Source organism: Hevea brasiliensis, chromosome 4 (genome assembly GCF_030052815.1).
Source record: "Hevea brasiliensis isolate MT/VB/25A 57/8 chromosome 4, ASM3005281v1, whole genome shotgun sequence".
Lineage (NCBI taxonomy): Eukaryota > Viridiplantae > Streptophyta > Magnoliopsida > Malpighiales > Euphorbiaceae > Hevea > Hevea brasiliensis.
In genome coordinates, this window is record NC_079496.1 from 129816 (window position 1) to 145754 (window position 15939).

Consider the following 15939-nt stretch of genomic DNA (forward strand, 5'->3'; position numbering starts at 1 on the left):
TCTTAAAATAAAAAATTCAGTTGTAAATTAAGAAATTAAAATTTTAAATTTTTTATTTAAATTAAAAAATTTATTTCATAAATTTTAATTTTTAAATTAAATTAAAACTTTAAAATTAATTTAAATAAAAAGTTAAAAATAATCTAAATTAAAATTTTTAATAACTACAGGGATTAGATTGAAAATTTTGCCATTCTTTTTTAACTTTCAGCTTTTAACGTCCCATCTGAGAACTATCTGCAACCTATTTAAAGCAGAATTGCAGAAGCAAAAGCTAAATCTTCATATACCCTAATTTCCTGCTTCCCGCCTCCATAGCCAAAAACCCTAATCTGATCTACAAAATGGGCCGTCGAAAGAACACCAACAATAACAATCAGGGCTCAATGGGCTTCACCAACGCGCAACACCAGGGCACCAAGATTCGATTCCAAGGTGAAGACGAAGAGCTGACCACAGAGAGCTCAATTCTTGACGAGTCAACTGTAACCGGCGACAAAGCCATTGCTATGGACGACGATTCCATGTGCGAGCCCGATGTCTCCTTTGTCGATGGTGATGATGATAAAACTAGCGCCGATTATTACTTCGATTCCTATTCTCACTTTGGTAACTCAACGTTTGCCCCCTTTTTTTATTTATTTTGTTTCTTTTTTCTTGCTGAAATAAATTCAGGAAAGTAAGGCCCTGAATTTGTAGATTCTATTTGTTTATTTATTGCTAAAACGCGAACTGGACTTGGTTCTGCGTAAAGATTAGTGCTTGGCTCGAAATAGATATTTGTACTAGGTTCAGATTGAGTGAAAGTTTAAAGCTCTACACTTGTTAGTTAATGAAGCTTCTACATTATAGCTTTTCTTGATGCAAAAAGTTTTAAATGTAATTTCAAGTTCTACTTAATGAAATTCTGCATGTTCTTCTTCAAATGGGTCTGTGTGGCGTTTGGAATATATGGCAAACGGGGTATAGAAATGTATTTCTTTTTTCATTGTATATATTTACTGAACATAACTTTGCAGAAATTAAATTCTGTTTTCTGTCTGTTTTTGTCTTCACAGGTATTCACGAAGTAAGTGCGTCGCCCCTGCGTGCAAATATCATCTCTTGGAACTTCAAATGGCTGATTTGTTAAATTCCTTATTATCTGTTTTTCTTTTTGGATATTAGTTCAAATTGTGATTAGCTTTTATGGGAGCATGCATTTGTAAAATGGTAATACACTCATAATACAAGTACTTGTAGGTTTGTGATAGTAAGACTAGCGTCCATTTGTCCCTCAATTAGTACCTCACAGAAGCCACTGGAAATTGATGATTCTTTCTCTAACTCACAATGATAACCACTTTTTAAACGATAATTGGGTTTACCATTGAATACCTTGCTTCATTACCATGTATCTCCATAAATTTATTGTCTCGTCTTCATGCATCTGTATTAGTTCAATATTTTTTGCCAAGGACAACTTTTCTTGCAGTATTTCTGTTGTATCTAGATGACTTTGTAAACTGTGAAATATGGAATTCTTGAATATTCATGGAATTTATTTGTGTTATGTGATGTATTTTTCCCTTGTTACTTAAAATTGGTTACTAATTGATATTCCCTCAACCGTCTTAACATTGCAGGAAATGCTGAAGGATGTGGTGAGAACTAAGACATATCAAAATGTTATTAATCAGAATAAGTTTCTATTTAAGAATAAAGTAGTACTTGATGTTGGTGCTGGAACTGGAATTCTGTCCCTATTTTGTGCGAAAGCTGGGGCTGCACATGTTTATGCGGTATGTATTCACTTCTTTACCTTCATGTATTCAGTAAGGAATTGACTTGACCGATATGCAACTCATTAAGCATGTCATTTTGCATTTTTATCATGTGTTTTTCTTTAAATGTTAAATAAGGTTGATTACTTTCCATTTTCAGGTTGAGTGCTCTGACATGGCAGACATGGCAAAAGAGATAGTTGAATCAAATGGATTTTCAGAAAGTAATGTGTTTGTGTTATGATTTTTATTATCTTTCAATATTCCTTCAAAGCAACCAGTCTCAGAGTGTTGATTGTTTTTTTTTTTTTTTTTTTTTTTTGTCACAGTTGTAACTGTTTTGAAGGGAAAGGTTGAAGAGATTGAGCTACCAGTTGCTAATGTAGATATCATAATTTCAGAATGGATGGGATATTTTCTGTTGTATGAAAATATGTTAAACACTGTCCTCTATGCACGAGATAAATGGCTTGTGAGTTGTACTTGCCTTTCATTTTTTACTTTATTCTCTATGCAAAACATTGTTATGTCAGTTGTAATTCTTTGATATAAGCAAATCAACGTTGGCAAGTTTTCTTGTGCTTGCTGGTTTTCAGGTTAGTGATGGAATTCTTCTACCAGACAAAGCTTCCCTTTATTTGACAGCCATTGAGGATGCAGACTACAAAGAAGATAAGATTGAATGTGAGTCTATTGAATTTCTCATTCATACAAGTAGATTTTTATTGTTTTCTTTAGGACCCATAGTGTGTGTAGTTTTGGGAACTCATTCACTCACATCAGTTCCATGCATGGAGTTTCAGTTGTTTTTTCAATTTCTTTTCCGCGCATCTGTTTCTCTAGGCTGACAAATTAATGGATCTTGTTTTTTATGTTTGTTTGGTTCCCTTGACCCCATGCTACTCCAGTTTGGAATAATGTCTATGGCTTTAACATGAGTTGTATCAAGAAGCAAGCCATTATGGAACCTCTTGTTGATACAGTTGATCAGAATCAAATTGTCACAAACTGCCAGCTACTCAAGGTAGGATAGGCATAAACTTGTGCGCACATGAACACAAACACACACACACGCACACATGCATAGACATGGATGTATATTTAATCAATTTTTTGGTCTATACTTTTGTTGGATGTCCTTTACTATGTGGCTGATATGTATTGATTTTCTTCAACCCATTTCAGACTATGGATATCTCTAAAATGGTCTCTGGGGATGCTTCCTTCACAGTTCCTTTTAAGCTTGTGGCAGATCGTGATGATTACATTCATGCGTTGGTAGCCTACTTTGATGTGTCATTTACCAATTGTCACAAGTTAATGGGCTTCTCTACAGGTCAATCTTTTGGTTATTTATGCTTTTATGTTCTGTTTATCTTGTCTTTTGGATTAGAGACTTGTTTGGTAAAATTCAATGAATTTGTGAGGTCACCTCAAAAATATTGTATTCGCTTGCATTTCAAATGTTCCCCTTCATTCATTTTCTAGTGCGTCGAGTAAATCAAGTGATATAAATTTCATCACTTTGAGCACTGTGGTTATGATCCAAATACAAGTCAAAAGTTAAATGAAAATAATGAAATTTGGTGGTCTGTGTGAAATTGGGTATTTTTGCAGCAAGTTCAATTGGTTTTAGAATGACAAATTGACAGTACATGGGCGATTGAACTAGTCAGTTGGGGTGTACAGTGTACCTGAACACTTCTCTGTCCAGTGTCTACATTTCAGTCTTAGAAATAACATACCGGGAAGGATTTTATCGCTTCTCTGATGAACTTGAAATAATGCAGGGCCAAGATCACGGGCTACACACTGGAAGCAAACAGTTCTGTATCTGGAAGACGTGCTAACTATATGTGAAGGGGAAGTCCTAACTGGGAACATGACTGTAGCACCAAACAAAAAAAATCCTCGTGACATTGATATAATGATCAAATATGCATTGAATGGGCGGCGCTGTGTGGTCTCAAGAACTCAATATTATAAGATGCGGTGAAGTAATCTACATGTTATCCAAAATTCGAAGAATTGGTGGCAAAGATTGATGCTTAATTACAACAATTACTATCTAGTAAGTTGGTTTTATTTGGAAGCTGAGTGTATTTCGTATTTCTTTGTGTCAGTTGAAGAATTAAGAGAGTTGTAGGGTTGGCTAAGCTTCTCTAAAATGTATGTTGCGTACAATTTTTAATCCCTTGTGACGTAAATGCAAAGGTGATTGAGCATTCAATGCTGAAATTTTGAGATTTAATTTTCAGGACCTTAAATTGTAATTGTTTAATTAGTTGGAAACTGAATTGCGCACGGACCAGTCCCGCTTGCTTATAAAGCCTAGTAAAAATAATTCCCGACCCAGTACACAATTTTTTTGTTATTTAAAGTTAATTGTTATGTTTTTTTTTTTTTTAGACTTCATATATTTCACAATTTTTTATTTTTTTTTAATATTTAAAATATATTTTTTAACGAATTAACGAAAAATATTTTTTTGATTGGATAAAAAATTAAGTAATTTTAAAAAAATGCTTATATTTGTTTTTAAGAGAAAGTTATATTTTATTTTTTAAATTTTGATAATTTTATTAAAATAAAAAATAATTATATATATATATAAAATAAATAAATATTATTAATTTAATATTATAATTAAATAATAAAAAAATTATAAAAATATTTTTTATATATAAATTATTTTTCAAGATACAAAAAAATGTTAACTATAAAAGGTTTTGAAAACAATTTTAAAAGGTTTTTAGAACTTCATAATCATTTTTAAACATTGAAATTTGCAAGTTTTTCACATTTTTATTATAAATATATCTTTATTAATTTCATATTTATCTATTACTAATTTTTACAAAATTTTTAAATATTCTTTTTACTGTTGTAATACAATCTGTTATCATCATTTTGTTCTTGAACTTTTAATAATAATTACAATAAGTAGCTACTTTGTAATTTTTAAAAATTAAAGTTAAATTTTATTCTGATAAAAAAATTTTATACAATTACAAAATAATTAATTTGTGTTTCCAATATTGATAACTAAAACAATATTCTAAAAAATAAAAAATAATTTTTTACCTTTTAGTAGTTTGTATTTTTTTTTCCCTTCATTTATAAACTTTAATTTTTTATTTGTTGACAAATTTAATTGTTTGAAATTATTTTTTATATATAAAATTTAAGAGTTTTAATAATATATATAGAGATTATTCTTTTATATGATAACTAATATATAAAAAATATAAAATAATTTATTAATAAACTTATTTCAAAATTTAAAATAAAATAATATATTATCAAATAAAAAATTATATCGGTTACTATTAAAAAAATTTGTATATCAACACTTGAAACAAAATTACAATTAATTAAAAATTTTTCATTAATAAAATTTTATAATATAATTATAAAATATAAAATATAAAAAAATATATATTATATTATATTATTAAATTTAAATAATAAATATTTTATCTATAGCGCAAATGAAATAATTAGTTATCATGTGATTCAGGTTTCATATAAAATCATAGCTCACAACTCTTACAAACATAAAAAAAAAAAAAATTAAAATCAATATAATAAACAAGTTAGTTAATATTGCCTTTAACAAAAATTTAATAAAAATATTAAAGAGTTAGATTTTATAAAATATGAAGATTTTTTTATTGAAATTTAAAAAAAAATTAAATAACTAATTTAAGGCACCATAATTTCATATTACAAGTGTAGGCGATAATTTCACGAAATGAGAAAACGACGTTGTTTTTTTTGATCGGCTAAAACCCTGCAAGGCCTGCGACCTGGACTAGAAGCTCATGGTTTATTGTTTAGGGTTTTGAATTAGCAAAGTTGCTAGTCGGATTCCTAAATTTTCAAGAATCAGCATGGCTTCGTCTCCAAAACCCAGTCTTCTTATCGGGGAAAATTATGGCCTCGCACTCCACCAATCAATGCAACAACTCCTAGATGAAATCCACAAAGAAACCTTAAATTTGTCTCATTTCGTCAACATGTTCTACCGATTAATGCAATCGAAAATCGATTCTCCTATAGAAACGATCTGGGTCTACTCTGCTTTATCCTTCAGGAGCCGAAAAACAAAAAACCAGGATCTTTCAAATCATATTTTGATTGCAGAGGAACTGTTTCAACTGGTTTCTGGATGCTCAGGTCCGTGTAGTGCTTCGAAAAGCATAGCATTGCTAGCTCCGGTTGTTTTCCAAATGTATAAATTGGTTTTTGAGTTATTAGGCAAAGATTTGGGAGGTAAGAGGATGAAGAAAGCAGCTAAAGAGGTCAAGTCTTTGATTGGAGAGATTCTTGGATATGTAAGTGTGTGTTGTAGCAAGGATATCAGCAAGGAAAGTGATTCAAATTTGAGTGTATCATTTTCAGATTTGGTTAGTGTCTGGATGGATGGGAACGAAGGCTTGAGGGCTTTTTTACCTCTCATGAGTGATGAGATATGTAAAGAGATTAGTATTGGAGGGTCAACTGTCATATACTTAGCTGGAGTTGTCATTTGTGAGGTTTTCTTGTTGAAGCTATGCTTGGATTTACGGATGGGGAATCGAGGAGTGGAGTTGGAGAAGGAACTGGGAGTTGGATTGTTGGCTCAATAACTGGGTTGCAGAGCTTCTACTTCTTCAGTTAGTGTAGCAATATTCTTTTATTTGAATTTTGAGTTATTTGTTAGAAACTGGTAAAGATTAATGTTGCCTTTTATTATAGTTTGGTTTTTGGCATAGGCGAATAGCATAGAATTTAAATCAAACTTAAAATATAGATTGACTACATTCGAATGGCTAAAGAGGAATTCTGCTGCTCAGTTGGCATTAGGCCTATTTAGTTTGTTCAAAAAATGCAATTAATTAAAGTAGAAACGACTATTTTTTGGTGTTACTTTCACTGGTTTTATTTTTTATGTGCTTATCCTGATAAACAATGCCATTCAGAGACTCTTGTGAGGATGCTGTTGGAGCCAACCTTACCTGTGACTTCACTGTTGGTAAGTGGCTTTTTTCCTCACTGTTTGATTCCTTGAACTTTCTGTACTGGTTGATTGTTATTTTTTCTCACAATCATAGTGTGTGGATTGTTCTAAATCTTGTTCTTCTTCATCCCTCTTGGGCCCCTCCTCTCTATCTCTGTCTTCTAATACCATATGTGGTCATCATTTAATTTGAACTCCATGGTAGAATAGTTGTTTGTTAGTTTATATTTTCTACACAAGAGGCCGAAATTTGAACATGTATTGTTTGTTTACATATGTATGGTGTATTCCATGATGACACAATGGCTAAATTTTTTAAGAATTGCTCCAAAAACTTGTTCCTTTTAGCATTTCCTTCTTCATCAATGACATCAACAACATCGGTGTTTTATCACATTAGATGACTGAAAAGTGGTGCATCTTGGTGTAAATTTATTGTTCATTGATCTATTTTAGGATTCCACGTTTGTTAAACCCTCAGTGCCACAGAGATGGAAATTAATTAATATTTTCTTCTCCTTAATATTATAGATGCATTGTCTTTATGGAATTTTTTTTTTTCAAAATTTAAGAACTTGCATTAAAATTTGTGAGTATTGTGTTTGTGTGGAGAAATTATTGCTCATGGAAGCGATATTTAAGAATCAATAGTTTGATTATTTTCTAAGAACACAATTTGGGAAATTTTCTATGCAGAGTTCAAGATGAAAGTTTTTGAGAACAATTCTATATGATGCTGCTATTTTGGTAGAATATTCTTTCCTCAGTCCTGAGAGAGCAATTAACGTACCATCCAATCGGGTGACAGATCTTGCAATGAAAAGATTGATCATTACACATGAAGCCATAGAGCTTTTCAGGTTGGAATCAGTATTGTAGTTGGTGTCATGGGGCGTGTGTGTGTTATAGTTGAAACTAAAAGCTAACTCTCATTGCAACACAGGAAAAATGGGGACCAAAAGAGAGCTATTGCGTATACTAGTTCATTCTCCAGTTCCGGGCTATGTTCCCAAATTATCCAGTGTATCACCAGCCAGGTTGGCATGGATGAAGAAACAAGTAGATTGAAGGGAGCATCACCTAAAGCTCTTATAAGTGAGTAGTTATTGATTGTATGTTTCTTCCTTATTGTTATCGATATCTGCATCATATTGTTCTTACTTGAATACATTATTCTCCTGAATCTCTTCATGCATGTTATATATCATGCTAACCCCAACACTTCACTCCAATACTAATTGGGACTATTATTATTCTCTAGAGTTGTTACTAAACCTTGATGGTCAAGGCATAAGGCTATTTGATGATACAATCTCCAAATTTCATGCCAAATTAGCTCTTGATGATTCCAAATCTGACTATGAGCAATCAACATTTAAGCCAGAGGGAAAGAAAGCAGATGCTGATGTTCTGTTTTACATTGATAACAAAGGAGAAGAGGAAGACCATCATGAGGATGATAAGGAGATAAATGAGTCCATGAGTGCTGCATTTGTAGCTTCTGCACAGAAAATGAGATTGACAGAAAATGGAGGAAGAAAAAGGAAAGAGGAGAGAAATTCCAGAAAAAAGAAAAAGATTAAACTTCTTAAGCATAACCACTCTGATACTTCTGATTCAGATGAAGAGAGGTCCTCATCTGTCAGTGATGATGGTTCAGGTTCAGATAGTGAGAGTGAAGTCGAGAATCCAATCTCTGATGAAGACGTTTGAGTGAAGGGGCGGTGGGTTTCCTTGAAGAGAAAATATGGCAATTATGTTATAGTTACTTCAAAGTCTATTTTCAACTTTGCAATAGCATTTGCTGATATACTTGTCCTTGCAAAGGATTTGAAGTTGCATTGTAGCCGTTCATGAATAGACAATGTTGGAGTATGCATGAATGCACCTTTTCTTTACAAAATAGTTCACTTTCTTTTCCAGAAAGCAATAGCTGTTATTTTTCCCGTAGTTGCCCTTGCAATTTCACTAGTTATTTCTATGAGCTAGCACTTACATCCTATGTAAGAAAATGAATCAAAGTTGGTTAGGCTGGACTGTGATCAGGTTGGGTCTCCAGTATCCATCTTTACGATGCAAGAGACTTCTGATTTGGTGCTCAAGGAATTTATTTTTTTTTCTTATAATATATTTTTGTATTTGAATTTAGGTGAAAATGTATAATTTTTAAGATCCATTTTCATTCCATTTTAAAGCGAACCCAATGTTCTTTAGAAGTAAAGGAAAATTTTTCCTCTAATCATACGTGTTCGACGTCATCTTCTTCAATTCAACCGGCACTCTCTTTGATTTAAATTAATGGAGCTAAACATTCCATCAGTGGGGAAAACTGATACCAATAAACTTTGCCGTGTTTTATCATCAACGATAGAACTGAGAAGCAACTTCAGGAATTTTATTTCTGCCATGTTCAGCTTGATCTCTAACTTGCAATTACTATCAGCACATAAGGCGAAGTTCTGAAAATATATACTTGCTGTACAACAGAAAATTTTATCCAAACGAAAAAACCTGTTGGCAGCAGGTTGTTTATGCTTCCCATCTTCCCACTGCATAAACCGAAGCTTAAAAAAAGACTGAATGGTGGCAACAATGATACAGTATCACCCAACATAGTACACGAATGTATACAATCAATTCTATATCCTACTTAGTACCTATACTGACGTAGATATTGAAAAGATTGTCCAAGCCAAACCAATCTAAAATTCTCTCTCATCTTGCAATTCTAAATCTAAGTATAGCAACAGCGATGCAATGCCGTATGTGGAAAATCAAATCTTCCTTTTTATCTTTAAGATCAAGGGTGAACAAAGTGTATAACTTGTGATCTGCGACAACCCAATGTTATGATTCCATTGCAAGAAAACTTGTGTTCACATTGAAAATATGAGATTTCAATGTGGAGCATATATGAACTTAGACTCTCCAATCTCAATAACTACCTTTTAGGTGTGTTTTCTAAATTCGTATTAATGTTATAAGAGCCACTATGACTCTCAATTGCAATCCTCTGATAGAGGTAGTGACGTTAGAATAACAATGTTTGCTTGCAGCTAGATTAAGCTAGCACAAAGGCAGTCTGTGTGGATGTCAGGGCTACGGAGCATGATGGAATGTTATGATCCTATTGCAAGAAAACTTATGTCCCATATTGAAAACATTGAAAGTACTGGATTTCAATGTGGGGGACTCTTCAACCTTAACAGCTAACTTTTAGGGTGTGATTTTCCTAAATTTGCATCACCCAAGTAGAAAATATATACTTTCTATACAACAGAAAAATTTATCGAAACAAAAAAAAACTGTTGGCAGCAGGTTGTTCATGCTTCCCATCTTCCCCTGCATAAACCGAAGCTTAAATAAGGACTGAAAGGTGGCAACAAATAGTTCATCTTGACCATCATAACTGAAAAGTGCACAGCACTTTCCAATTATAGCCGCAAAATTCCCACACTGGTCACCTGCAGTAAACCAAAACTCAGTAAGGACAAAAAGGTAAAAATATAATCCCCAATCCAGTTAGGAAGAAGACGAAACTTGCTTTTCAAGAGAATAACCTTTAAACTTGATTGCAGCATTAGGAATGAACCTCGAACAGGCACGCTCCAGGAATAAATCACTTTATAACCCACGTGGCTTCATATGGATGAACCTGTACTGTGATTCTTTCAGAAGTAATTTCAGCAGCAGATCATGAGGAAAAATTCTGCAAGCACTGATTTCAGCAGGCCCTGCAACAGATCCAATAAGTGTGGCAACAAATAGTGTTCCGGGACTTGGAAGAGCTGGATCGCATGAGGTGAACCTTCTGTCCATCTCACTACATACCTCTAGAGCAAAATTACCAATGATCCTGGCAAGAGCAAGTACCTCTCTTAAAATGGTGGAAACGCTTGATGTCACGGACAACTATTTCACGATTTGTGAGGTCTGTGATGAGTTTCATAAAATCATGGCAATCCCCACATATACGAAGATTTTTTAAAATCCGGATTGGTTTAATTGGATTGGTGCTTATGAAGGCAAAAGCAAGAGCCAATCTTTCACTATGATAGTAGAGATGTTCCATTTTTTCTTTGTTACCGATATTATGGAGCACGTTTTCTGTTTTTGGTATATAACCTATTGAAGCCAATTTTTGTCCCAACTCCTCCAATGTAGCATATATTTCCCTTGTTTTCGGATGGGAACCATCTTGAGATGTGAAGACATGGATTTGACCATCAACCTCTACCCAACTACACCCAGGCTCTTTCTTAACACCCTGAGTAGTCATCAAAGCCCTGATATTTCTAACGTCATCCCACCTACCTCTCGCTGCAAAAATGTTTGATAGCAATATATAACTCGAATCCCTCTTGGGTTCAAGTTCAAAGAGTTTCTCAGCGGCTCGTTTACCAAAGTCGACATTCCCATGCAATTTACATGACCCAAGAACTGTCTCCCAGATCAAAGAATATGGGCTTAGCTTCATTTCCTCAATATAAATATCAACCTCATTGAATTTGCCAGCCCGACCAAGAACATCAACCATACAAGCATGATGCTCAATTGAAGGAGTAATCCCATAATCTTTGCACATCAGGTTAAAAAGCTTTTTCCCCTCCTCAACCAAACCCATGTAGCTACATGCAGCAAGAACCCCTATGAAAGTGATCTCATCAGGTACAATGCCTTCATCTAACATCAGCCTAAAGGCTTCAAGAGCCTTCTTCCCTTGCCCATGTTGTGAGTATCCAGATATAATTGTATTCCACGAGACTGTGTCCCGTGAAAACAAGCCCTTAAAAATGGCTTCAGCATCTTCTATGCACCCACATTTCCCATACATATCAACAAGTGCACTTGCAACAAACACATCGCCGAAATGCCCAGACTTTATTGCCACAGAATGGAGCTGCTGTCCATTTCCCAAGGCTGCTACACTGGAGCATCCACTTAAACAGCTGGCAAGAGTGAACTCATTCGGCTTTATACCCCCTCTTAGCATCAGACCTAAGTACTTAACAGCCTTTTCTGCTTGATCACTTTGTGCAAAACCAGTAATAATGACTGTCCAAGTGAAAAGGTCCCTGTTTGTTAATCTATTGAAAGCTACATCTGCATCTTCTAAGCATCTGCTTTTTGCATACATGTCAATAAGAGCTGTTCCAACAAAATCATTACCATCAAGGCTGTTCTTTATGATATGTGCATGCACTTGCTTTCCAAAGCACACATCCAAAAGGCTAGCACAAGACCTTAAAACGCCCACAAATGTGTACATGTTGGGCTTGAAACCTTCCACAAGCATCTGGTAGAAAATTCTCAGCCCTTGATCACAAGTTTCAAGGCCAAGGAAACCAGATAAAAGGGCATTCCATGAAACCAAATCCCGATCAGTCATTGCTTCAAAAACCCGGATACCATCTTGCACGCATCCACTTTTCATGTACATCATGATCAGTGCATTGCCAACTGAATTATCAGATTCAAGCCCATATTTGTGTATACAAGAATGGATGCTTTGACCAAAACACAGGTCACCCATATTTGTAGCAGCACTAACAACAGTAGCAAGGCTAAATTGGTTAGGTTTAACTCCTGTATCTCGCATCAGATGAAATAGCTCAGCTGCTTCTTGGCTATGGCCCTGCTGATCAAGGCCCGCAATCATAGCACTCCAGGTCACTATATCAGGATCAGTTATCCTGCTGAACACTATTTGTGCATCATATGTCGCCCCACACTTGGAGTACATATCAACAAGACTACAACCCAGAAATTCATCTAGTTCACACCCACTCCTGATAGCCAAAGAATGCAAAATCTTCCCTTCTCGCAAATTCCCTGAGTTTGCACAACCATTTAACACTGTAGATAAAGTGAATTTATTAAATTTCATTTCACACTCTGTCATCCAAGAAAACAACTTCAAAACCGCTTCTCCATCACCCCTTTGAGCATAACCATTAAGCAAAGCATTCCATGACACGTCATTCTTATCCGGCATCCCAAAGAAAACTCTATCAGCAAGTTCTATCTCACCACACTTGGCATAAAGGTCAACAAGAGTAGAACCAACAAATAAATACAGCAAGAATCCGCTTTTATTGCTTCTGCATGAGCCTGGTTCCCAAACTCTATGTCCAAAGACATGGAGCATGCTTTCAAAACGCTGGCCAAGGCAAACTCATTGGGTCTTATATTTTCCTTTCTCATTTCGCAGTAAAGGCTAACGCCATCAGTTGCACACCCTTCACTTGCATATCCAGCAATTAACGCAGTCCACGACACAACTTCTCTTTCAGACATTTCGTCAAGCACCTTGCGTGCTAACACTAGGCTCCCGCACTTCACGTAAAAATTAATCAAAGAAACTAATAAATGTGAATCTGGCTCTATCCCGCTTTTAATCACGTTCCCATGAACTCCCTTTCCTCATTTAGTGTTCTTCTTGAATCACACTCACGCAACATCCCAGAATATCGCTTTAATGCTTCCTTTACTGTAAAGCTCAAAGGTTTCATCATTTCAATTCCTTCAGTTTGATCACTTAATGACAAATTAGGCCAATTCGGGCTTAAAAACTTTCTGAAATCTTTCCATTAACCTCCTCCAGGCGAGACGGTGAGCTTGGGGTATCAGTAAGAGCGAAACCATTTGTGGGGTCAGATTCAATAGCATTAAGACAAGCACAAAATGAAAAGTTTACACGAAAAGAAAAAAACTTTAAAGCTGAACTTTTATGGGGCATATCGAGCAACTTCACTGAAGAAACGGAACTCGGGCGATTGGGAGGAAAGAGGCGTCGAAAAGTTGGCGATGGAATACGCATTTTCAGGGCAATAAAGTCGCATTCCATGAATCAGAACTCTTAAGACTCGCTTCTTGAACAATTTTCCCGCGTCAAGTGACTGTGGACGAACTCGAAGCTAACAGAGTTGCCTAGTGATATCTTTATGTCAGGGCGAGGGGTACTGGTCCATATGCAGTTGAGCAGAAAGGTAAAAGACACAACATAAAAAGGGTTCTTTTTCAATGAATTAGGTTTATATAAACGCCAATTAAGCTTTTATGATTAATTGATGTTTTAAATTTATCTGATTGTAAATAGTAAAGATACGGATTAAATAATTATATTATTTAAATTATATGAATTAAATAATTAAATTTAAAAAAATAATTTTATCTTAAAATAATTAAAGAGATTAAGCAATTTACGTATTAAAAAATTGAGAGAATAAATATTATATTTTTAAAATAAGGAATTAGGTAATCAGTTTTATTAAATTAAAAATACTAAATAGTAAGTTTTCAAAAAAAATTTTTTGCACTTCATTGGCATATCATCCTTTGAAAATAATGATAGACATTCAACAGGTCAAGCAGGTTGAAGCAGACAAAGTAATGAACTCAGCAAACGGTCATCTCAAGCATGGATTAATGCAGCGGATTATTTAATTAAAAAAAAATGACTTTGATTGCAGACGACAGAAGTTTCTGCTATCATGTATGATAGAAGGTGAGGTACAGTGAGCTCAATCCAACTGCCAATCTTACTGTACTCATAGTTGCCACTGCACCTGGTAAGGAGAGAGGCCTTTTGAGTTTTGACAACTGAAAAGGCATTTTGGATCCATGTTGAATCACTGTTCACATATTCTCTTCTTTTCAAAGGTCTCTTCATTGGAGAATTGACATATTAAAAGTTGTGAGTCGATACTCGCATTTGCTTAATTTGTTAATATTCTACTGTGGCAATGAAATCTGTGTTCTGGTAAAGACAAAGCCAACTGTTTTGATCCAAAACAGTTGGCTTTTAAAAAAAAAAAAACACAAGAAAGAAAATAAACAAAAGACAAAAACAATTACCCACCTAAAGGCCAAACACTTTACCATACTTTCACATGATGTTTTAGTTCAAAGCTTCAATTTTTCTTCTCTCATTTCTTTCTTAAAGAGCAGGAGCCACATTGAAGAAACTGAAACTCTCTTTACCAACATCTTTAATCTATTGAGTTAAACTCCATTAGACTAGAATAAGTCAAAGTAAATTCTTTTACCTACAAATTTTTGCCTATAGTTCAAAATATAAAATTTGTGGTGAATTCATATAGAAACTATCATCTGTCTATAGATAAATCTTACTATATATGTTATGTTAAGTTTATAGTCGACTGAATTCAAGCAAGAAAAAAGGAATGACAACTCTTATGTGAAGAGATTATTATATATTGTATTCACCTAAATATAGACAAGAAATTTCCAATAAAAAACCTTAAAAATAGTTAGGGATGGCGATACTTAATTCTCCCTAACGAAGAACCATATCTTCGTCTCTAAACTAGTAAGAAATTCTGTCCCATCAATGTGAACACGGCATAAACGGTACTAATAAGCCTCCCGCTCAAATTTTCGCATCAATTTTCATTTTAATATAAAGTATATTTTTATATTATAAATTCAAGTTGTATAAATATAAAGAATATCAGTTTGCTTTAAAAAATATTAATTATTTAATTTTTTTTAAACTAAAATTTGATAATAGATAATCCAGTTTAACTTGATTAAATTTGTAAAGGCATATCATTTATATAATAGAGTTAAATTATTATCTTCATTCTCTTAATTCTTTATTATATATATAAAAAAAAAACTAATAATATATAAATAATGACTATCAAAATAAAACGACCGACGTTTGCCTGTATTCTTTACCTTCCAAAGATAAAAATAATGGGTAAGCATTCATTCATTGCATTGCAAGGCCCCGATGGCGAGTAAGCACTGTATTGATGATAGGCCAAACTCCTAAACTTTAATAAGTCTGATTTTGATGACATGGAAATGTATCTCACAACATATCACAAGGTTTCTTAAGAAAACTTTGCCAGATCCTTGGTCCCTGGAAAGGAAGCCTGCATGTGCTAAAATGTTAGAAGTAAAAGTCTTTCTTTTTTTTTTTTTAGAAAAAAGTAAGAGTCAATTTAACAAGGGGGATGAGACATCCAACGCGCATTGATAATGATTCATATTTCTTGGAGAAGCACTGCAGAAAAAGTTCATTGTCATATATTAAACCAAACAAATCATGGATAACTGAATCATCAAAAGAATGGAGGCAAATCACAAACTTTTTTAGAAAGGAAAAGGAAAAAACTCCAACAGTATTCATATCAAATCGATTCT

General features: G+C 33.9%; 3 protein-coding genes and 1 pseudogene across 3 annotated transcripts; 3 read left to right on the forward strand and 1 right to left on the reverse strand.

The window, feature by feature from the left end:
• Positions 1-277: 277 nt before the first annotated feature.
• On the forward strand, positions 278-4030 carry LOC110639617 (probable protein arginine N-methyltransferase 1.2). The gene is made up of 9 exons (XM_021790643.2): positions 278-609; positions 1059-1069; positions 1626-1781; positions 1924-1987; positions 2093-2235; positions 2360-2447; positions 2672-2787; positions 2949-3099; positions 3554-4030. The coding sequence occupies exons 1-9, from the start codon at positions 345-347 to the stop codon at positions 3757-3759; spliced, it is 1200 nt and encodes a 399-aa protein (XP_021646335.2). The 5' UTR covers positions 278-344; the 3' UTR covers positions 3760-4030.
• A 1626-nt stretch (positions 4031-5656) lies between these two features.
• LOC131179090 (uncharacterized) lies at positions 5657-6394 on the forward strand. The gene has a single exon (XM_058144796.1). It carries the CDS (start codon positions 5657-5659, stop codon positions 6392-6394), a length of 738 nt encoding a protein of 245 aa, XP_058000779.1.
• A 322-nt stretch (positions 6395-6716) lies between these two features.
• LOC110639603 (uncharacterized) lies at positions 6717-8691 on the forward strand. The gene is made up of 5 exons (XM_058144797.1): positions 6717-6780; positions 7222-7229; positions 7477-7625; positions 7709-7860; positions 8027-8691. Exons 1-5 carry the CDS (start codon positions 6717-6719, stop codon positions 8476-8478), a joined length of 825 nt encoding a protein of 274 aa, XP_058000780.1. The 3' UTR covers positions 8479-8691.
• A 1183-nt stretch (positions 8692-9874) lies between these two features.
• LOC110639609 (pentatricopeptide repeat-containing protein At3g24000, mitochondrial-like) lies at positions 9875-13748 on the reverse strand (annotated as a pseudogene).
• Between the last annotated feature and the right edge of the window lie 2191 nt (positions 13749-15939).

Coding starts and splice junctions, on each gene's coding strand:
- LOC110639617 (XM_021790643.2), top strand. CDS start 345: ATGGGCCGTCGAAAGAACACCAACAATAACAATCAGGGCTCAATGGGC. Junction 1,988..2,092: donor ATCAAATGGATTTTCAGAAA/GTAATGTGTTTG, acceptor TTTTTGTCACAG/TTGTAACTGTTTTGAAGGGA. Junction 2,788..2,948: donor CAAACTGCCAGCTACTCAAG/GTAGGATAGGCA, acceptor AACCCATTTCAG/ACTATGGATATCTCTAAAAT.
- LOC131179090 (XM_058144796.1), top strand. CDS start 5,657: ATGGCTTCGTCTCCAAAACCCAGTCTTCTTATCGGGGAAAATTATGGC.
- LOC110639603 (XM_058144797.1), top strand. CDS start 6,717: ATGCCATTCAGAGACTCTTGTGAGGATGCTGTTGGAGCCAACCTTACC. Junction 7,626..7,708: donor GAAGCCATAGAGCTTTTCAG/GTTGGAATCAGT, acceptor ATTGCAACACAG/GAAAAATGGGGACCAAAAGA. Junction 7,861..8,026: donor ATCACCTAAAGCTCTTATAA/GTGAGTAGTTAT, acceptor ATTATTCTCTAG/AGTTGTTACTAAACCTTGAT.